This window comes from Poecile atricapillus, chromosome 25 (genome assembly GCF_030490865.1).
Source record: "Poecile atricapillus isolate bPoeAtr1 chromosome 25, bPoeAtr1.hap1, whole genome shotgun sequence".
In the NCBI taxonomy this organism is placed as follows: Eukaryota; Metazoa; Chordata; class Aves; order Passeriformes; family Paridae; genus Poecile; species Poecile atricapillus.
In genome coordinates, this window is record NC_081273.1 from 1,448,499 (window position 1) to 1,471,680 (window position 23,182).

At 52.1% G+C, this 23,182-nt stretch overlaps 1 protein-coding gene across 3 annotated transcripts in view; it reads left to right on the top strand.

Moving 5' to 3' along the window:
- The first annotated feature begins 1,563 nt into the window (after positions 1-1,563).
- Positions 1,564-23,182, top strand: part of KIRREL3 (kirre like nephrin family adhesion molecule 3) — a 357,534-nt gene continuing 335,915 nt past the window's right edge. For all 3 annotated transcript variants that reach the window (XM_058856947.1, XM_058856948.1, XM_058856949.1), the window contains exon 1: positions 1,564-1,725. In XM_058856947.1, the coding sequence (XP_058712930.1) occupies positions 1,665-1,725 (61 nt within the window). In that variant the 5' untranslated portion in view covers positions 1,564-1,664. The remainder of the gene's footprint in view (positions 1,726-23,182) is intronic.

Consider the following 23,182-nt stretch of genomic DNA (forward strand, 5'->3'; position numbering starts at 1 on the left):
TCCAGGAGTCCCTCAGAGTGGAAAAATGCAGGAATAGGACAGTTCTAAGCAGTCAGCCCCACTTTTCCACCTCTTTCTCCCAGGGACACAAGCAGGCAGGGATGGGCAAACCAGCACACATGGACAAACCCAAATAAGCTTGATTTCCTTAGGGATGCAAGCTAAAAATAATAATAAAAGCTCTTTATTTGCAGGGTGACTCCTCCTGTGCTGAGAGCAGAGCCTGCGTGCAGCGCTTGAGTTTCAATCAATAAAGCTCAGCTCAGTGCTGCTCCTAAGCCAGGTTTAACCACCTGGCACCAGTTTAGCTTGTTAGCACGAGTGGAGTTTGGAAAGTTGTCCTTTTTTAGCCAGACCAGGGCTGGTAGCCATGGTTTAGCCATGGTCCCACCAAGGAAAGCAGGAAGCCCCAGAACAGCAGGGAGAGCTGTGCAGCCCTTTTTTCAAACTCACCTTGCAGTAATTAGAGTCCATAGCTGTAATTACTTTCTCATTTTGGTTTAATAATTGCCTCAGCCAGCCCCACATGCCCCTCAGACTGGTGATGAGGGAGGCTCTGCCATCAGTAGCCACACAAAGTGTAGTAGGGTAAGCAATGATTTTATTACTTGGGTTTGATTTTTGGACACCTCTGCTCTGGCCCCAAACTCCTGCTGGGTGAAAATGAAATTAAAGGAGGTTAAAAAAATAAAAACAAAAAACCAAAAGGATAAAAATGGTGATTAAAGGAGAGAAAGGGCCCTTTTGTCCCTTGCCCCAGTCCTGATAATTGACAGAAGTGCTTGCACAGGGTCCCCCCTCTTACAAACAAAACTTTATTTGGGAGGGGGGTGGGTATTTTTATCTTTTACTCCCAGCTCCAATATATGTTTTTATAGAGGTGTGAAGAGCTGCTGCTCCTCTCCTGCAGGAAATGAGGGTGCAGTTCTGGGGGTCTTCCAGAGGCCCCTCCATCTCCAGCTCCCTCTGGACGGGTGGGAGGTTGTTGGATATAATTTATGTCCGGGGGGGCGGAGGGGGGAATGAAGACACACACACATTATCCCCCGTCATTTCCCGGGATTTTGGGAGTATTCCCCTGTATTTCAGGGTGAGGTTCTGGCTGCCCCCCTGTCCTTTCAGGCCTCCTCGGGAAGCACGGGCTGTCCCGCAGGGAGGTGAGGAGGGGTCCAGGGGTGCCGTGACCCATGGGCAGTGCCCCCCACACCTTAAATTGCAAAAAGCAGCTGTCTGCGCTCCTTAGGAGCTTTAGGAGCCTCGCTGGGGCGGCGGCAGAGCCGGGAGGGGGCCGAGCATCCCTTTCCTCCCGCACACCTGAGGCAGGAGCAGCCCCAACACCGCCCGGACCCCCCATCCCATTCCCCACCCTCCCCACCCCGCCCGGCTGCGCGGAGCTTTGGGGAGGGGGCGATGCACGAATGTTCCTCCCCGCGCTGAGCCGGCTGCGCGCAAGTTACTCCCCCTTTCCCCGGCACTTTGCCTCCCTCCCTCCCCTTCCCCCCCCGCTCCAAAAGCCGGGCTGCGCCGCCGAGGCTCCGCCAGTGAAGGCAGCGCTGCCGGGGGAGGAGCTGGGGGGGCGGCGATGGAGCGGAGCCGGCGGGCGGCGGCCTGAAGCCCCCGCCGGCAGCGGCAGCGGAGCCCCGAGCCCGAGCCCACCCTGAGGAATGAGCGCTTTCCAGGCAGACCTCCTCCTCCTCCTGCTCGGCTGCCTCCTGCTCAGCCACGGTAGGACCCCGCACTTTCCGAGCGGGGCGGGCGGGAGGAGCCGGGGGGGGGTCCCCGGCTCGGGGTGGGGTGCGGGTCTTGCGAGGGGAGAAGGGTGCGGAGGAGAGAGGGAGGATTGCAGAGTTTTCCCTGCATCCCCGCCGAGGCAGCTTACCTTTCTTTCCTTTAAGAATAAGGAGAAAAAAAAAAAAAATCTTTAGTATGCAAATGAGTGTTTTCTGTTCCAGCTCGGTTAATTGGATCGTGTTCGTGTGTAAACACGGCTTGGCTGAGCAACAGCCCCCCCGCTCCCCATCGCCCCCATCGCCGCCCGGTGCTTCCCCCGGTGCAGGAGGGCGATGGATGCTCGGCTCCGCGGCGGCGGAGGAGCCGCTCGGGCTGGCGGCAGCGGCTCCAGCCGGGGACAGGAGCCTGCGGCCGTGGAGCCGGGGAAGGGAGCGATTTGCGCCGGGTGGGTGCGAGGAAGGAGAGTTCTCGCAATGCAGCCGGCCCGGGGGAGGTGGGCACCCCGCGGGGGTGTCCCCACCCCACCTCCCCACAGCGCCGGAGCGAGGGCAGGAGCGTGGGAACCCGCAGGAATTCACCCCGCAACTTAACAACCTGCTCGATTCCCACGCAAAGAAATGAAAATAAAAAAATAAAGGAGGATTTGGGAAGGGAGTGCGCTTTGGGAAGCCGTATCTGCCGTGCTGCTGTGTGCCTGCTCCCTGGACTGTCTGTCACCTGTGGAGGACGCTGAGCTGCAGCCGGACCCCGGCTTCGCCCCTGTGCTGCTCATCCCCTCCCAACGCCGGTGTCAAATCCCATCTGTGTCACTCCGCCGCGGTCCCCACGCCAGCTTTTGTGAGGGTACGGCTTGGGGATGCTTGGGGAAAAAAAGAAAAAAGGGATAAAAAAACCCCAAACCCACGCAGCTAGTCCATCTGTTGATTAAATGAAGGATAAAACTTTTGAAGAGAGTAGTGCTTCTCCACGGGCAGCTGGTTTTTTTGCTCAGCCAGACATTAGTGCTGAACATCCCCCACCACACGCTGGGTTTCACCCTATTCCCCGAGCAGGGACGCCGTGTTTGTGGTGTCTGCGCTCCTGGTTATCCTTCCCTCTTTTCCTGGGCTTAGATGTGATGTTTGGCTCCTACCCTGTCCTCTCTTCCCCTTTTCTCTTCCCCTCACTCTCTGCTTGTACTAATATTCCTTCGGGGAGGACGCTGTGTTTGCATTTGCCTTTGCTGCTGCACAAAAGAAACCCACTGTGTCCTCCGTGTGGGTTTCTGGCTGAACAAATCCGAACTCTCCCCGGTACAGCAGGGCAGCGGCGGGGCCGGGCACAGCAGCGATTTGGAAGCTGCTCCCGGCCTTCCCGCATCCCTCCCTGCTCCCACAGCTCCTGTCACTCCCTGCAGGTCAAATGGCAATTTGCTAGCGGGGCCGGAGAAGTTTGTGTGCGGGATCCAGCCGGGATTTGTTGGGTTTTTCCCCTGCTCCTTCCTTTTGCAGCCATGATTTTAATGTGGGTTAATGCACTTTTTAATAGCGCTCGCATTGGGAAGCCACGGCGGCTCCTCGGCTCGGCTGCCTGAGCTCAGCTCATTTCCAGCAGGATCGTGCATCTGCTACCTGCTTATTCATGCCGGGTTAGGAGGCACGGAGAGTGCCTTGCAGAGCATTTCTTGGGCTGTTTTCTCCCACAGGATGAGCCGAGAGCATTTCTGTGGAGTTGCTGCTCTCCGTACACGACAAAGGCGCTGCTGGCAGCACCGTGGCTCTTCCCTTTGGGGTGAAACCGTGCAAAGGATCCCTAACAGGATTTAATGCACAGGATTCCTTCAGCCTCACTGTGCTGTGGGGGAGGAAAGAGCTGGATGGAGGTGCTGGAGTTGATTTTCCAGCACGTGTTGTGTTTGTCTCCCCTGGAGTGGCTGCTGTGGTGTGTCCAGCCGTGGTGGCACTCGCTGTCCATGCCAAAGGTGTCCCTGAGGTGTGGGGATGGGATGCATGGGGCAGCCCTGCCTTGCTCAGGAGGAGCTGATGGTCCAAAACTCACTTCAAGGGACAACTAAAATCACTTGGCTCTGCCCTTCAGGAGTTTCAGAAGTTCCTTTTTGTGGGCAAGAGGCAGGCAGGGCTGTGTTTTCTTGCCAAAGTGGCTTGAAGGGATTTGCCATAATAAAATTCCCCTGAGCCAAGGGCAGCAGGGCTGGAAGGATCACCTCTGCTGAAAACCCCACCTGGGATCTCTGGTCTGGACACTACTTTAAAAAAAAAAAATCTCCTTATCCCAAACCTCCCCAAAAGGACATTTCCATCATGGGATTTGTACACCTGTGCCCTTGGGATTGTGTTTCATGGGCACCCTGGTGATATCCTGGCATCCTGCTGTTCCTGCAGCCCGTGCAGGCTGGAACTTGGGCTTTCAATGGAGCTTGCAGGAGGATGAAGCTGCTTTTTGCTCCTGTCTGGGGCTGTGCTGCACCTGGGCACCCCAGGCACGGCTCACCCTGGGAGGGAGGAGGATCTGTCCCACAGCTCGCTGCTCCAGGGGACCTGGAAAGAACAAATTGCCTTCCCTGGAGCTTCCTCCCTTTCCTTCCCCCTTGCCAATGTTGTGAAGCAGCCTGTGTAGGCTCTGAGAGCTGATAGGCCGGTGCTCCAAGTTTTTCCCTGGTACCACTCACTCTTCTCCCCCTCAAAGCTGTCAGGGCCATGGATTTGGAGGCAGGGAGCAGTCCCAGCACAACTGTCCTCCTGTGATGGGATGTGTGGTACCCTTGGTGGGAAGGAATTGCTGCTGCCATGAATCTGCCTGCCTTTGCTTCTGCCTGGGGAATAACTCACCCATCCCTCCCCTGTTCCCGTTCCAGCCAAACTGGGGGAGGCTGGAAACAACTGGGGAATGTGTCTCGGTGTGGGAGGTGGGGCTGTGGGGAGGAGCATCACTGAAGATGCACCTACAGCCACCTCCTCCTCTCACTGGCCTGTACTAGATGGATTTGGCAGCATCTTAAATTTACCTTGGATGGGAAGATTTCTGCCTGTCTGGGGCTCTCTTTCCAAAGGCATGTTTGCTTTCCCTCAGGGTGATGAATACCGAGTTCTCTGGGTGTTGCAGGGTATGTTTTTCTCCTTCACAGTTCACTTGGTTCCTCCCTGGAAGCAAATGCTTTACAATCTTCTGTCAGAGGGGCCCGTTATCAGCAGCAGTGGCTCAACTTCCCACTGCCTCAGCAGCAGCCCCCAGGTGAAGAAGGGTGAAATTATGCTGATGAGAGAAACCAGGCCAATTCCACCCACCAAGACTGGTTAGGACCAAGAAATGAGGATTTTCACATCTTGGGGGTGGTTTTAGTGGGTGATGGGGAGGAAAAATACAAGGTTTGAGGTGCTGGGAGTGTGTGTGCAAGAGCTGGGGCACTTGGGGGTTTCTGTGTCTGACAGCCACGAGTCTGTTAATGACAAGCCTGCAAATCTGTGGCTGTGGTCCCTCTTCCATGTTAATTCCTGCTGCCATGTGGAGAGCAGGGCAGCTTTGCAAGGGAAGGGTGTTGGGCTGTTCCCTACATCAGCACTGGGAGCTGTTTGGGAAGTACAAGGAGTGGAAGCATCCAGTGAGCTTTAAAAACAATGGTGAGGAAGAACTCCTGAAGTCCAAGAGGTTGCACTTCAGGATATTCTGTGGTTCTGTGAACTGAAAATGGTTGAGTAGAAGACAGAGATGGTTCAGAAAGTGCTTTGTGAGGTGCTGTTGGTGGAAAGGCTTGGCAGGGCAATGCGTTCACAGCTGGGCTGTGTGGGAAGGAAACTGAAATAAGCTTCAAGTTAAAACTGGCATTGTCCAGTCTGTGCTGTCCCAAAGGAATGGTGCAGAACTGCCTCCTCCAATGCCTGTTTTAACACAATTTAGGTTTCCCGTCTCCCATCTGCACCTCCTGCAGTGAGAGCCGCGTGAGGACCACTGATGACTTTGCTCAAATCAGCTTTTCTTGCAAGGTTTCAGCTCTCGGAAAAGCACAGGAGGGAGGAGCTGGGGTTTTGCTCAGGTGTCCTGTGCCAGAGGGAGGGGAGCTGGGCAGGTGTTTCCCTCGGAGCCAACTCTGCGTCCCCACAGCCTCCCCCTTCCAAGGTTAAGCAGAGGTGCCCAGGCACTTTATGCACAGCACATCTCGGGCTGATGTCGATTATTTCTGTGCTTTCCTGTTGGTTTAGGGGACACCAACTGGAGTCTGAACGTGCCTAGAAATCCCTGACAGGTTCCCAGCACCGCATGTCACCGGCTCCAGCCGCTCTATAGTCGGACTGCAAATGTTAGGATAAAAAAGCTCCGTGCTCTTCTTTCTTTTGTAGCTGTAAATAAAGAGGGGAGAGGCCAATGTGCCCCTTAGGTTGTGAGTTGGCTGAGGATCAAGGGCTTTGAATAAACTGTTTTCTTCCTGTGAACGGCCTGTGATGGAGAGTGTGGCTGCTCCAAACCTCTGATTTAATGATCAGCTCTGCGAGTTTGTACAGTGCTCTCAGCTCCTCAGCACGCTGGGTGCAGGGGGCTTTATGGAAATGCTGCTGGAGAATTGGCTTTACATCACTTCCAGAAGCCTTCCAGTAGGATTAAACAGCTTCTATTTATTTATTTATTTACTTTAAAGCCCAGCAAATTTATACCAACAATCGCTGAAGGCCCTAATTTATCTTCTGCTCAGGAGCAATACAAGTCTTTCCTTTGGCTTCATTGAGAGCTACCTCTGGTCAAAGAGAGCAACAGAGCCGCAGTGACCATGTACAAGCTTATTTTATAAATCAGTATGAAGTGAAACAAATTGGTTGTAAATCAGTCTCTTATTTGCTGAGATTTAAAGCATTTGGTGGAGCTGGGAGTTTTTGAGGTGGTCTGCCCTGCCTCCAGGGCTGGCATATGGCCTGGCTTTTGCAGGGATGTGGGAACCCAGTATTCATTTCAAACATGCCAGGAGATGTGCAGGATTTCTTGGCTGGCAAGAAATAAAGTTTAAAACCCATGCTCGTCTTTCTAGACAAAAGTTGAGCAGCAGGATCCTCATGGGTTTCCATTCCTCCACTGCACCTCATGACTGCGGGAAGGGGGAAGAGGAAAGTATCCATTTCTGAATTGTGCCTTGTGGTAGGACAGAGAAATGCTGGGATTTGGTCTTGGAAACGGTGGCCTAACAGATGTCCTGGTTCAATATGCCCTTTGAGTGTAGCCGAGCCTGTTTATTCATTGCCTCGCTGGCAAGACCCACACTCAAGTGTTTGCCTTTCCCGGGTGGCAGCAGCAGCCTCCAAAGTGGAGCAGAAGGAGCTGGAGGTCACTTGGCTGCTACACGGCTCTTCCTTTTACCGACTTGCATTAAACAGCTTAAAATCTAAATGTGCTTTTAGTGCCTGTGAGCGATGGGCTCTGGGCGTCCTGCCGCGGGTAGTGTCACATGCTGGAGAAGTGGGAGGTGGAACACTCGCATTGTTAAATTCAGATGCTAACTTGGGGATAAGATCTTGTCTTAATGTGTTCATTCAACGCCCCCACTCGCAACAAAAGCTACAGCAGCTTTTGGTCTGCTGCATTTGGGGTGGAGCAGGATGTAATTGGTTTTTGAGGGCTTTGCCATAACTGCTGCTCATTAACCATTGATGCAGGCACGGTCAGACTTTCAACTCGGATAATAGACGCCGTCTTTTGTTTCCAGTTACTTCACATTGGGTGGAATTGCAGGTTTCACATGTGTGTGGTCATGTGGTGGTGATTTCACCTCCTAAGAGCTGCTGGATTTATGTTCTGGGGTTGTCACACTCAATATGACACGAGGTGAAGGCAGCGGTGCAGCCCCTGCCTGGCTGGGCTGGCCCTGGGAGGATGCGGCAGCTCCTGAAGTTGAATTTTTCAGGAGCCTCCTGGGTGAGCAACCCCAACATTGTGGGAGGAGAAACAGAAATGGAGAAAATGTTCGATAGTGTGGTTTTTCTGAGGAGCTGTGCCCAGCAGGACACACACTGTGGGTGAGAGGAGCTGCTAATTACAGGTGAAATAAGCACCGATGGTGGAAGGGATGAACTTCCTCAAACTTCCCCATGGATGAGGGATCAATCTTTGTGCTGTTAGCCCAATATAAGCAGGGAGTGAGTGGAAGAAGGGTTTGGAGCCTCATCTCGCATTTTGGGCAGGTTATCATTAACCTAATATCACCTGACTCGTTAAAAGGTCAGAAAAGAAGGGCCTGAATCTCTCTCAGGTGCCTGTTGTCCTGTCTCCCTCCCACCCCCAGCATAAATGAGTATTCAAGCAGTCTGCTGCCAGTCAGTGAATGTCAATATTGGATAAGTGTTTCCTTTATATCACTGCAATTTAGCATAAGCTGCTTGGAAACAAATGTCTTCCATAAGCATGAGGTGTTTCAGTAAGTACACAGTCAACATTACTATGAGGATTAAATAAATGTCAGCCCCACTTGTATGCTCAGCAGCGAGTTAAGACAGCCGAACTTGCAAAATGGGCAGCGTGGCAGGAACAACAGCAGGGATTTTGAGAGTCTCTGGAAAAAGTGGGATGGAAGGAGCTGTTTTGGATGGATCCGAAGCCTCTGGATCAGAAAGGGATGTGGAGAGAGATGCAGAAGCTCCTTAGAGCAGGGGTAGTGGATGGTGGGAAGAAATCCTTCCCTGAGGGTGATGAAGCCCTGGCACAGAGGAGCTGTGCCCTATCCCTGGGAGTGTCCAAGGCCAGGTTGGATGGGAACCTGAGCAACCTGGGATAGTGAATGTCATCCCTGCCCATGGCAGGGAAATGGAATGAGATGCATTTCAAGGTCCTTCCACCCCAAACCATTCTGATTCTGCAGCGTGGAGTGCAAAGAGATATGTGGAGCTTCCTTTTGGACTACCAGGGCTGCTCCTTCTTTGGCATAGGCTGCAAACCAAAGATGAAAACGTGGTTTGGCCAATACTGGCTGGATCTGGTGAGGCTGCTGGCTCAGGAGAAGCAGCCCCTCCTCCAGATCTGCCCAGGTGACCAGTGCTTGGCTGGATCTGCCTCTGCCTTTCCCAGTACAAACTGGGGGTTGCTTGGCTGCAGCTGGTGAGGCCAAGGATGAGGCTCCGCTGTCACTGCTTTGTGAGGAGCTGTAACCCTGATTCACCTTCAACTCACGGCTTCCCAAAGCCATGGAGACACAGCCCATGAGGAAAGGGTGCCACCAGTCCATGCTGGCAGGGAGATGGTCACCTCCCTGCTCTGCCTTCAGGTGCTGGGTGAGAGCTTCTCTCTGCCCATCAGGAAAACTGGCTTCTCTACAGGGATTTAAACCCAGCCAGCACATGGAGATGTTGCTGAGGCTTGAATCTTTCCCTCAAGCTGTGTCTGCAGGAAACCCCTGCTCTTTGCCACTCCTCGCTTTGCACCTTCACCTGTCACCCTGAGATGTCACTTGGTGCTGTCTGGGTCAGCCCATGACAAGTTCTGCCAGCAAGGAGGGAAAAGCAGTGAGTGTGGTGGGGGGCTGAGCTGGCCGTGTTTCCATTCCCGACGATAGCAAAGCGCTGCTCTTTCCCCAGCTGGCAAGGCGCTGACTGTAGCCACTTGTTCCCAGCTGCACAAAAATAACTGGAGACAAACCCGTTATCACTCAGATGAGCCTTATCAGCTCCTCTGATGTCTGCAGCTGCCTCGGCCCTGCGAGCACTCGTTCCTCACGGAGTTTGTGTTTGTGGCCAGCCGTGGCTGCTCCAGGGGACCTGTGCCGAGCATCCCATCCCAGCCGTGTCCCGGCAGCCGCTGGATGTGCCCGAGGATCCGCCTGCAGCTCTCGCCTCCTCCGGCTGCGCAATCCCGGAGGAGCGGCTGGAGGACACGGGGGTGTCTCCGGAGCCCAGACTGAGCAGGAGAGCGCCGGGGGTGCACAGGGGAAGGGATGCCCGAGTGTTTTGGCTCCAAACCAGGTCACCTGGCGGAGCTGCCGCAGGTTTTACCCTCACTGTTCCCGTTCAGCCTGGCGGTGGCAGCAGCCGCGCTCGCATGGAGCCGAGCGCTGCGCTCCCACCTGCCCGTGGCACGCTCCTCTGGAAAGGTCCAAGGTGACCTGCAGGGCTCCAGCGCTGGGGGGATGCTGAGAGCACCGCACCTGAGCTTTGGGGCTCAGCAGCTAAGGGCCATTCCCTCGGAATGGAGAGCTTGTTTGAGTGCTGGGGTGGGAGGAGGTTGGGGGATCCTCTGAAGTTGCCACCCCGGTGTGTGGCTGGACACGTGTCCAGGAGGAGCTGGAGGTGTCCCTGCCTGGGAACACAGCGTGTGTGAGTGCTGTGGGCTGCTCCACAGGCAGGACGGGGACGTGGGGCTGTCCGACCCGACTCTGTACCCCCCACAGTGATAAATGTACCCCAGCTCCACCAACAGCTCCCCCATCCCTGTAGATCCGTGTGGGATCACCTGCAGCACGGAATGGCTGCCGCTCCTGGTCAGTGGTGCTGTGCTGTTCCTTGCTCTCTCCCATGAGCTAATCCCCGGAGTGTGATTCAACACTCGCCTCTTTTCCTTCTGGCTGTGTCTTCAATAAGCCAGGAGTGACGGGGCCACCCCCCACCCTCCACAAGTGCTGGAGAAACAGAACCAACAGATGCTAAAATTAGGCACAGCTGTTTGCAGCGTTTTGTCCTCCCAATCACAGAGTCTGACACTGTCTGTGCTTATTCCTCATCTTGTCCAGACACTGAAAAGGTTTAAGATATCAAAGCTTGGAGTGGCTGTAAATTAACTCCTTCTGTCTAAGCTGAAGCTTGACTTACTGATGGTAGATTTCTTGTGATTTCCTTTATTTGCCCTTCTAATAATGGGAATTGCCAGAGAACAAGACAGGGTCTTCTCTTTGCACCTGTGAGACAACCCTGCTGGTTTGGCCTGCTTGGGAGCTTCCCCACCAGAGACTAGGGGAACATCTTCAGTCCTGCTGTCCCTTAGCAGGGTTTATGTGCCTAACCCTTGTTCTGTGTGCAGCTTGGACATCCTCTGCAGCCCAGCTCAGCCTCTGCATGCCTAAAGTTGTCCCAGTCCAGCCCCACATCCTGGCCACAATGATTCTATAGCCCCACATCCTGGCCACAATGATTCTATAGCCCCACATCCTGGCCAGAGTCTCTTGCTTTGGTGAGGGGGAAGATTTTCTGGGCATTTCTAGTGTGTGCAGGCTTTGTGTTCATGGTTTGAGTGTTGGGGTGGGTGTCACACCACGGCTGCTCTTTCTCTCCCTGCCGAGTGTGTTTGGCCTGGCAGTGGCTGTAGGGAGCATTTTGGGGTTTTGGCATTTTAGGGAGCATTTTGTGCCTGTCTCTGTCACCTGCCACCCCTTGGAAAACATCCGTTCCCCTCCACTGGGGTGGCAGAGCAGGGGCTGAGTGGCACCAAAGTGGAGCTGTAACACTCTGCAAAGGGCAGCAGGAGGAATTTCATGGCAGAGCAGAAATGTCTTTTCTGTCAAGCCTGGAGCAGTGTAAATGTCCCTCCTGACAGATCTGCGCTGATGGCAGCAGCAGCAGAGCTCTTGGGCTGGCTGTGTCGGGGTCTGCATGGGGTTGTGAGTCTGAGGGGTCTTTTCTGTCTGTGTCTCTCTCCTGCGGCAGGAGCGTCTGCTGAAGATTCCTCTTGTTCCAGTCATGCTTAAAATGATAATGTTGGTTTAAGATAGACACTTGTGATAAACTGGGGAACACAGCACCCTTTGAAATCCTCAAAGCTCTCTCTCACCAAGTGGGCTGGCTGGAAAGGCAGCAGCCAGTGCATTCCAGGGTGTTCAGATTGCCGTGGTTCCGTGCTGACCTGCTCCTAGGGATGCTGTGCCATGGAAGAGCTGCCACCTCTCACCCTCCTCCCCTCCTGACTGCACAAGGTGGTGTCTGCTACTCTGTGCAGCTTCCTGTGGACTCCCCACACTGCCTCTTTTCACTCTTGCTGTGATGGAAGCGAATCAGAGGGGGAAGTGCTAAAGCAAGACTGCTTTTCCCCAGGGAGGAGAGGGGGACAGAGCGAAACATCTCAAGGAAAAGGACCACGAGCCAAGGGGTCCCTTGGTGATGTCTTTGCAGGGGTGGTTGTAGCAAACCTTTCATCCAGCACAGTGATTTTTTTCCTGCAGCAGGGAGGTTTCTCCCTGTGGTTTGGCTTTCTCCCAAGGATAGACAGAAATCTGTGTAGTGCTCTTAACCCCTGCAAGTTTCTGCTGACTCGAGCAGATTGGAGTTGTTGTCCCAATGGGAGCATCTTGTTCAAAATCAGGAAGAAAAGTTGAACTTTTGAAACTTGTAGAGCAAGAAACATCCAAGAGTTAGGGATTGGAGGCTTGGGAGTAGACATGGCAAAATACCATGTTTTGATATCTGAAATTTTAACATGGAGTTTAGGAAAGGGTTTTTGAACAAAGGATAGTGAATATCCCTGTGGTGGATGGAAGGGAAACTGCTGTAAGAAACATTTTCTGCTGTTTGCCTGTTTTTCTCTGGGGCTTGGAAAAGGATTTCAGGTCTCTTCTTGCTTTTATCCTGGCCAGTGAGCCACCATGGTGGCTCTCTGAACATCCCAATTTGTCACAGTATATTGAATTCTAAACCAGTGTTAATCTGATCTGTGTGTCTATAAAGCATCTTGTGTTGGGTTTGATAAAATTAGGTTTTATTGTCTGACACAGTTTATTTCTCTTGGTCTGGTTGTGTGCTTTTATTGCCTGTTCTGCTCTGCACCGAGAGGCCTCGTGTGCCAGCATCTGCCTCACTTTCATCTGAAAGCACCTTTTAAAAGCAGCCCCTAATTGCTGGAAGTATGGAAAGACTGAGGGTGCCAATGATATCAGTCTGGCATTGGTGCACTGAGCAGGTAAAGAAAGGACCTAAGAGGCAATTGAAGAGATTGATGGGCAGTAATGGGCATAATTGTAATTTTTGTCCTGTGTTTTTAATAAAGTGATTGACGACAGGCACAGCTGGAGCCCCCGTGCGGAGACCAAGAGATGCAGTTAAATTACAGAGGCTTCTTAACTTAATGAGGCCAAGTAATAAAAACGAGGCATAATGAGTAAGGTATAATAGTACTATTATGCTTAGAGTGCTCTTGCTGAGGGCTGAACAGGCGGTGCCTGGGAGTGCTTGGGATGATCTCACTGCAGGAAGGGCTTTCCTCCCTGGGGAAGAATCAGGAGTGGGACATTGGGAAGGATATTGGGTGGCCAAGTGCTAAGGCAGGACTGAATGAGCAGGTGGAGCACCAGATATGGTTGAACCCCACCCCGTGCTTCTGGTTGTATTTGTGAGGTTTGGGGCAGCTCTGCTCCAGGTTCTATTTGCTTCATGTAACCCTGGGAGAGTCCATGTGAGCCTTGTTGCTACACAGATGACATGGCCAGAGGGTCAGAGTTTGTGAGATGAAGGAAAAATGATGGAAATGGAACAGCCTGGAGGGAGGAAGTGCAGGGAGTTGGTGGATGGGCTCGGGAAGGTTGGCCAGGGCTGCACCAGGCTCATGCCACACCTTGATTTGGAGCCTTGGCAGGGAGGCTGCAGCAGCTGGATTGGGACCTTTGTGGGGGTGGAGGTGGGAAGAGGATTAGTGTCTGCAGAGCAGTTGGGTGTCTGCCGCTGCTAAATGTGGTTAAACTTGAGCGACTTCTAATCTAATAATGAAAGGAAGAGAAATAAGTGTTCTCAGTGATGCATGCCCCTCACGGTAAGTACTAATTGAAAACAGATATTTACTTTAAAATGAAAATGTAATACGATAATGGTGGGTTGAGAATTTCGCACACGTAGGAGGGAGAGATGAACATGCACAACCTCCCATCTGCTCTGCCTGGGCTTGGCGTGTCCCTGGGAGCAGGATCTCCCACACCGCGGGGCTGCTGTGCCTGGGAGCCTGGACAAAGAGCCTGGGGCTTGTGTGGAGCAGAGCTCAGCCTTACTCAGGTAAAATCAGGACCATTGGGGGTCTCTTGAGCTGACCTTGGTCTGCAGAGGACCTTCCAAGTTGGGCTTCTTGTCTTTCCTCCCACACCTTGCAGAGCCTTCTCAGCCAAATCTCCATGGGAAGGAGAGGTGGGGTGGATGGGAAAGCATCACCTCCGTTGTCACTGAGATGGGAACAGTGGTGGTGAGCCTCTTCCTGATGGTCTCTGCTGCTTGAGACACCCCTTGCTGCCCCTTTCTGGCTGTCCTGACCCATTTCCCTGGCTTGGTGGGTGGACCTGGCTAATGCTGCCTTTTGGGGGCTGCTGGAGGAGCACTGGGGACACCTGTGCTCTCTCAGGCCAATCTGAATGGGTGCTGATCCCTTGGGAAGACCCCTGGCTGTGAGTGCTGAGACTACAGCACCTCTTGGTGTCTGTCTGTCCTCCCCTCCTCTCCCTGAGCCAGTTTCAAGCCAGCCATTGCTCCAGAGCTGGAGTCAGGATGCTTTTCCAAGTGTTTGTAACAAAGATCAGTGCAGCGTGACTGGTGGCCATTAAAGGATCCCCCCCAACAAGAGCCCCCCCAGCGCTGGAATCTTCTGAGTGAAGTAGCCTGGCCCTAATCCCTTTGTGCAGAGTTCCTGCTTGTTTCTTCCTATGGGTGCATTTGTATAATTTGCATTTTGCACTCTGATCGTATGCATAGAATTCAAATTGAAATGGGGCTTGAATACATTTGCATGCTAATGAGGCAGTGGCTTTATTTATTTATTTGGAGCCCTCTCAGGCAGGGAGCTGTGTGCTGGGAGCAGTTTGTGCAGCTCTCCTGGTGACAGAGCTCTGTGGCTGCACAAGAAGCCTCACTTTTGTCCCAAGATCCGCTTGCCCCCTGTGTGTAAGCAGGTGAGGCTGGTGGGCTCTGCTCCAGCATCCTTGGCTCAGCCTTTCACAGCCTGTGTGGAGATCAACAGTTTCAGCCTCCTTGACTACCCAGAGATGCCTCTTTAGGTCATCCTAGTGTTAACTGGGTGTGGGTGAAGCATTTCTGAGTTAGAGCTGGGTACAGCCAGCATGAGCAGCTTGATGGTGACTGTGGGAAGAATAACCAGAGCGTGTCCCCCTTCTCTCTGTGACTTTGGGGTGCTGCCCACAGCTCCCTGTGTTTCTCCTCTCTGTTATGGGGCTGCTATTTTGGGTGTCTTTGGGCACCTTTCCTTGGGATGCTCCACAGGGCCTTGGGCTGTGCTGCCCATCAATCCCCAGCTTCCCTCGGTGCTGCCCTGCTCCACCCACGCCGTGGGGCTCAACAGGAGCCTCTCAGCCTCTTGCAAAGCAATAGTGAAGAAAGTTTGGAAATGTTGAGAAGGAGAAGCCAAGGGCTGGGAGAAAACCAGTTCCCAAAACTTCACATCCTTACTGGGGGGGACACCAAAGCATCTGAGTCCCTTTGTGCTGTGACTCGGTGCCCCAGCAGACACACCCAGAGCACAGCTTGGTGCTCAGCCTTTCCATGCCAGCTCTCCCTCCCGGGTGACTCCTGCTGCAGCCGAGTTTCTTGCTGGCACAGGGAGCGCTGGCCAAGCCAGGGCTCCTAAAATGGCAGCAGGAATTGGGTCACATTGCACTGCCCCAGGAGAGGGAGTTTCTTTCAGAGCAGTCTGGTTTCCAGTTATTATTTTACAGAGGATGTTAGAGGTTGATAAGGGAGCTGTTCTGACTGCCAGTGGGGCTTATTTGGGGCTTATTGTGTGCTTCAGTTTGTGTTTTAATATAGTCAAAGGTGACTTACAACTTTAATATTAATTTCAAAACTGATTGCTCGAGTTGTTTTTTTTATCTATGTTAAACCAGATTAATCTCAGCCTTCCTTGATCCTGTTGGTAGCTTTTCTCTCCCTGGCTGGAGCCACACGTGGTCTGTGTTGCACCAACAAAAGCTGAGGAGGAAGATGTTTTTGTGGTGATAAATAATTGTTGCGGGGCTGCTTTTCTTCCAGAGAAATCTCAGCTCTACGAGCTCAACAATGGCATCAGTGGGAGCTCTTGCTTTTGTCCTGGGCTCTCTTCCTGAGCGTGCAGAGCGGGGCTTTGCTGAACAACACCTGGCTTTGTGCTCCCCACAGAAACCTCCTCCTTGCTGTTGTGTTTCTCCCTGGTTTTCCAGGTGCTCCAGAACCCCTCTCCTCCTGTGCCGCTTTGTTCCTCTGGCATTACAATTCCTGCTGCTCGCAGGGTGTTTGGTGCCCGAGGTGACAGTGTGGGTTGGGAAGGTGGCCTTGGGGCAGTGGGAGTGTGGAGCTGGAGTTGGATCCTTGTTGTGGCCAAGACCAGCGCCTTCCCGAGAGCGTTGTCTCCATGAGAAGGGAAAGCTCTGAGCACCACGATGACATCTGAGGGTTGATGGAAAAGATGAGAGGAGCTCTTTGTGCGGCATTCCTGTGGAGTTTACTGACCTTGCACAGACGGGAACCAGGGACAAAACACAGACCAGAGGAGGTCCAGGGTTATATTCTAACAGGAGGGGTGGAGCATCAGGGCTGAGGGCAAATGGGATGAGGGCACAGGGGCAGTGTGAAGGTGGGGACAAAGGGTAACAGCCAACCAGGCTCAGGGGTGGAGTGACAAGGAACAGAGACCAATAGGGAAGTCAGGAGAAGGGAACATTCTGGAACTGGGATGGGGAGAAGGGATGGCATGACGGGTACGTTAACATATAACAAGGACTGTGGGAGAACATTCCTTAAATGGGTGTCTCATCCCAAGGCACCCCACTAACAGCATCCCACCAGCTCCTGTGGTGCAACACTTGTCCTGTTTCTGGCTCCTTGAGCACCCTTGGGCAGGGCTGGAGGAGCCAGGGCTTGGTGCCTAATTAATGTGTACCTAATTAATGGTGGTTTAGGCATTTGCTTGATACTTTGTGTAAATGTCCCACCCTTCGACGTGGCCACTTGGGTACCCAAAACTGAGCTGCTCTTGGCAAAATTTGGCATTAAGCTGAGCTGGCTAAAGTGGAGGCTGATGCTCTCCAGCAGTTTTCTAGGTAGTCCCAGAATCTCAGAATGGTTTGATTTGGAAGAGACCATAAAGCCCATCTGGTCCCACTGCCTGCCAGAGGCAGGGACACCTTCCACCCAACAAGGTTGCTCCGAGCTCCGTCCAAGCTGGCCCTGAACACTTCCAGGGATGGAGCATCCCAAATGATGTGGTTTAAGTGAATCCCCTTGACTTGACCATTGGACTTGATGACCTTAAAGATCTTTCCAATTGCAATGAGTCCATGATTCTATGGCATCTCCAGGACACTCAGTGACCATTCATGCTGCTGCAGATTCTCTGGATCTCAGACCATCCTTGTTGATGCTGCCAGTCTGTGGAGCATTGGTGGGTGGTTGATCTTTGTAGCTGGCAGAAAAGGATCAGCCTCATGGCCCTGGACACCTGTGGTCATAAAGCTTCATGAGCATTGGCCAGCCCAGCCTGGTACTGGTGGCACCACTGAAATCACCCCAAATACTGAGTTTACAATATTCCCTGTACCTCTGGGAGTGACTGCTGGAATCAAATACTCTGTAAGCAGCTTTTAGTTTTTTCCTGGGCTGTGTGTGTGGGAAAGCATTTCACTGATGGTCCTTGTTCTCCAAAATACCTCCCAAATGTTGCCTGTAGCTTTTCTCCTGCCAGCCTTACAAAGAACCACGTTTCAGAGCTTGTTATTCCATGCACAGTGCTGTAAATAAACATGCTGGATTGGTGGGCTGGAATTTGAATGAGCCGAGTGGATCTGACAGTGGCGTGGCGGGGGAACTGAGGCACGGAGGGCTCATGTGACATCCATGAGAGCTGGTATCACAGGGGACAAACAGGAGGATTCTAGATCTGCCCCTGGTCTGTCTGTTCTGCACATGCTGTTTCAGCCTGAGGTGGGGAAGCACCAGGTACCGTGTTGGCTCAGGAGCCAAACGAGATAAGACAGTGATAAGACTGAAGAGCCACTAAAGGCAAGACTTGACTCCGTGCGAGCGAATGCCGAGCAGCAGCCACATAAATCCCATTTGTTTTACATTTCAGAGCTTAATGAGACAGAAATCGCATGGCAATTGTCACATGTGAAGGCAGAGATTGCTGGTTTGCATTTAACTAAAGCAAGCACCGTATGCAGCACCGGCGGCTCCGGCGGAGCTGGGATCCTCACTCCTGCTTCCATGGGGAGTGCTCCTGCAAACTGCAGCTGCCCTGGAGCTCAGCACTAATCCTGGCTGGAATTAACCCCCCTGGCCACCACACTACATTCTCCTGGAGGTCCCCAGCCTCCTCCAAAATATTCAAATGTCACATTCTTTGTGTAGAGAATGGTTTGGGTTGGAAGGGTAATCAAGTCCAGGAGCTCAATTCTTTCTAGTTTCACCAGGATGTGGGTACTGAAAACCTTCTTTTGGAATGACCTGTAGGAAGTTTAATAAGACTGAGGGCAGGTGCTGCAACCCCCAGGATCAATTGGGGCTGGGGATGAAGGGATGGAGAGCAGCTCTGGGAGAAGCACTTGGGGCTCTGCTGGGTGAGAGCTGCACAGGCCCTGGCCCAGAACCCCCCTGTGCTGGGCTGAGCCCCCGGCGTGGGCAGCAGGGGAGGGGGGATTCTGCCCCTCTGCCCCACTCAGGTGAGACCCCACCTGTAGAGCTGCTCCAGCTCGGGGGTCCCAGCACAGGAAGGAGCTGGAGCTGCTGGAGCCAGGCCAGAGGAGGCTCCAGGATGATCAGAGGGATGGAGCAGCTCTGCTGTGGGGAAAGGCTGTGAGGACTGGGGGTGCTCACCTGGAGGAGAGGAGCTTTGGGGTGAGTGAATTGTGGCCTTCCAGGGCCTGAAGGGACTGACAAGAAAGATGGGGAGAGACTGTGGATAAGGAATGGAGTGACAGGGCAAAGGTAATGGCTTTAAGATGAGGGAGGGTAAATTTAGATATGAGGAAGTTGTTCACTGTGAGGGTGGGCAGGTCCTGGAATGGATTTCCCAGAGAAGCTGTAGCTGCCCATCCCTGGAAATGTCCAAGGCCAGGTTGGACAGGGCTTGGAGCAATGTGGGATAGTGGAAGGTGTCCATGGCAGTGGGGTGGAACTGGATGAGCTTTAAGGTCCCTTCCAATCCAAACCATCCCAGCATTCTGTGTCCCTTGCCCTGCCATGGGTGGAAACCCTCCTGGGAATCATCTCCGAGCTGTGTTAACCATCAAGCTCTCCCTGGTTTGTCTCTGCAGACCTGTAGCTCTTTCAGATGAGTTGAACAATAGAAGGATATTAGTGCCAAAAATGCATTAACTCCGGTAACTTCCTTCATCTTTGCTAATTTGTGCCTTCGCTTTCCAGATAATGTTCATAAATTGCTAAAGCAGTACTTTAATATTAACATAAGCTGCAGTCTCTGTGACAACTGTTACAGAATGGGCTGTTTGCAGCTCTGAAATTGATTTTTTTTCTTTTTGCCCTTGTCTGTCTGAACTGAAAAACTGAAGAGAAAATGCTGTATTGAGTTAACCAAAAATGTGACCAAAAATATTTATTTCAGGTCAAATAAAACACTTCAGTAGATATATGTTCTTTTGTTCAGACTTTAAAAACCTTTTTTAAAAGTAAATTAACTTCAGAGATGCCTTTGGGAGGAAAAAGTCCAAATGTTTCATGTGGAGGAGAAAATGACTAAATAAACCACTTTCACATTTGACACCCACTCCTCCCCTTTCGGGACAAATGGGTTTGATGGGAGTTCATGAACAGCTTTGCTTGACCCACATCTGTGTTGGAATTATTGTGCCAAAGATGCAGGGGGAAGAGTTAATGAGTCATTTTTTAATGGGTATCTCAGTAGGTGAGAGAAGGACCAAAATTATCCATTTGAAGGAATAATAAGACCCTGGTTAGGTGACTAAATCCTGCTCTTAATCATCCTGGGGGCGGCAAAGAGGGGAAATCGGGGGTTGGATCATCTTCATTAGATAACTTGGGGGTGAATAGTATTTTGCAGCTGGCCTAGAGCTTTGGAGGGGATTAGGATGGATGTAGGGAAAGGGTTCTTCCCCCAGAGGGTGTCAGGCAGTGAATAGGGAATGTGCACTGCCCCAAGGCTGCCAGAGCTCCAGGAGCCTTTGGACAGCGCTCTCAGGCACAGGGTGGGATTGTGGGAGTGCCTGGGCAGGACCAGGAGTTGGACTGGACAATCCTTATGGGTTCCTTCAGAGAGAGGGAACCAAACACAGCTGACAGTTCCTGCTGTTGGTCCTTCCTCATCCCAAGGGGCTCTGTGAGGGTGCCACAGGTGACGTGCCAGGTTCCCAAATTCCTGCCATCACTTCCTCCAAAGTGCTGAGTGTTTCCTGGTGAATCCTTACCAGGATAACTGAGACCTTCTCAGTGCAAAGAGAAACTCCCCAACATCCCAACTCCTTTGATGTGAAGCACTTGGAGAAAATCCTGTTGGGATCAGCTGCTGTGGTGTCTAAAATGTGAAGTGAGCTAAGGCTTGGATGGGAAATCATTCAGGTATTCAGGATCTTTGTAGTGGCCCAGGTCTTCTGCTGAACAAGTGCTGTTTTTCTAGACACATCCATTTGGATGCTTCTCCTCCAAGTTTGCACGTGCAGTGCTGGGAAGGCTGTGATCTGTTTTAGTGCAGTAATTGAGCAATCGCATTGTTCTGGACATAGCAACTAATGATTTTTTTCTGTATGATAATGCATCTTCATTACTCTGGGGAAATCATTTGCTCCTGTGAAGACAGGCCTCTCATTCCTGGGTTAAGGGGGAAGAGACTAATGGCTTAATTAAAAGGTTGGAGAGAAAAATCTGTCTTAACCCTTTTTTTGTGCATTTGAAGTGTGCTGTGGGTAGAGAGATGCGCAGGCAGGCATGGTCCAGCCTTCATCTCAGGGAGTGTTTGGGACCAGTGGACACAAATTCCAGGTGTTCCATCCATCACCTGTATCTCCTACTAGCCATCTGCCCCCTGGAATGGGCCAGTGAGGGCCTGAACTGCCTTTGTTTGTGGCCAGCACTGAGATTTATTCCATGTGAAAAGGGGAGCGTTATTTAAATCTGCACATTTTGCAGGATGTGAAAGCAGCTCCCCGTAATCTACAGCCCTGGTGTCCGCTGGGAACGCTCCATTAGCATCTTTCATTCCTGGAGTTGGATGCTTTGCAGCTCCTTTTAGTGGTGATAATCCAGCAAAGGCCCTGTGTTGTTCACACTGCAATATTTATGGAGCCAGCCTTCCTTTGAATTTCTACACTGGCTTTGGCCAAAGGCAGAGAGAGAACACAAACAGTGGCTTCAGTAACACAGTAGTCCAGGCTTTTCCCTTGCTGGGATGTAGGGCTTTCCAGAGGCCTGTTTGGAGCTGATTTGGTGTCCTTTGGGGAAGAAATAGGAAGGGCTGAGTGTGTCTGACAGTGACTGCACTCTCCCTGCCTCCATCCCAAGGGAAATAGTGTGTCCTTTCCTGCAGAGAGGTGAAGAGCCATAACAAGAGCAGTGGGTGAACTGCTGGGATTTTCAGGGTGCAGGGGACCTGGATCCTTCCCTCCAAGCCTTGAAACAGAGCAGTGGCAGGGCAAGGCATCTCTTTGTGTATCCCAGAGTCATCATGGCTGGAAGAGATCTCAGGATCACCTAATTCCCAGTGCCACCATAATCATCCCAAAACCATATCCCCAAATTCCTCATGCAGAACTCTTCCAGAGATGGTGACTTCACCTGCCTTCACCTTCCAGCACCTAACTAAAGAGCAGTTTCCCTGTGGTTGTTTTGGCTCACACCTGAGTGATTTTACCTTGGGATGTGGGTGCCAATAGTTTCCTTAGCCATGAGGTTGGATGGAGCCCATGACCAGGTCCCATGGAGATGGATTTCCCATGTTTGCTTTCATGGCTGCTGCAGGTGCTGCCTTTCCCCTCTGCCTGCAGCTCTCTCTCCATACTGTGTTCTCCCAAACTGGAGCACTCCTTCCTGTGCTGGGGAGAGGGCAGGGGGAGCACCCTGGGCACATCCCAGCTGCTGCTGCTTTGGCTCACTCGGGTGCCCCACTTGGCACAGAAGGAACAGAGCCCCCGTCACGCTCGTGCCTCTCTCTGCAGCTCCGATTCCCCAGCTCCTCTCTCTTCATTTGACACAATTAAATATTAAAGCCAGTAAACACTTTAGTTCGTCTGTACAGCACTGTCTGCCCAATTATCCTCCTGCAGGGCTGTCAGACTCTGCCAGTCTCTTCCCTGGGTGCTGGCAGCCTTTAGCCTCTACACCAGCATCGCTCCAAGGAAAAATCCTGCTCTCCAAAGCTGCCTTCCCACTCCTCTCTGCAGCTGCTCATGCCTTGGGGTTACCTCAGGTATCCCAAGGCAGTATTGGCCTGCCTGAGTCTTTTCAAAGGGACAGAAGGAGCTGTTTGTTCTTCTAAAGCTGTTTTGCAGGTATTGACTGGGGAATAAAGGGGGAGCTTAGGCAATGGCTTCTTAGAAACCTGTGAATAGAGGTCAGAGCTGTTGTTGTCTGTGAAGTGCAGAACAGTTTCTTCATCCCCTGGAGCTGCAGGACAGTGCTCCTGCAATTTGTGTGGATCTGCAGCACCCCAGCAGTACTTCCCTGAAGGTGGGATTTTCCAAAATCTTGGGGTTAAGGCTTTAACTTCTCCCCATCAGAACTGTGGTGTGGAGTCTCTCCTCAGCCCCTGTCCCAGTACTGAGGGTGCCCTCCTGGCAACTTAAAGCCCTTTTCGTATTTTTATGAGGCCGATGAGATTTTGCTGACAAGTGAAGGGAAATTGCTGCAGTCGTCCCAGCCTCTGTCAAGCAGAGCTGGTTTGGGGTGGTTTTTTTGTTGCTGTTGTGCTCTGCCTTTCAGGACCTTGACATTCAGTGGAGTCTATTTCCAAGAGAGATGGGACAGCAGGATTTTACTGTGGTTTCAAAAGACAGTTTAAGTGCTTGAACTGCTGCCATCACTGAGTTACATGCCTGATTCTGGCCTTGACTGTTCAGGTTGAATTTCTTGCTCTGATTTTCAAGGCAGTCGGCATTAGCAGCTCGTCCTCTGCCAGACTGATCGCTGAGAGCAGCTAATGGGGTTTCTCTTTTCATTCTCTCAGCAGTGATGTGCATTCCCAGACCTTGGCACCTGAGCTGGTCCCTGGGAATATCAGCAGTTACCCGTGAGGAGTCTGCCTTGCTCCGGGGCTGAGATAATCAGTGTATGCAGAGTTTCACCCCAGCACAAAATTCAGATTGGAATTTTCCTGGTCTCCATTAAAACTCATTACCCACTGGGGTTACTATTGACCAGGCTTCCTCGCCAGTCTGTATTTCCTTCCTGGATCAATAATCTCAGTATTGATTTCAAAATAAGTTGCTATCTTGGAAGTACAGCAACGCTGGCTCCGGGCAGCTCGGGCTCTGCTGCTGTGGGAATTCCCCATTGCAGCTCTCCAGGTTTAATCTGTGGGCTCCCACTTCCACTGTCAGCAGCAGGATTTGGTGTCTGTATCTCAAACTCCT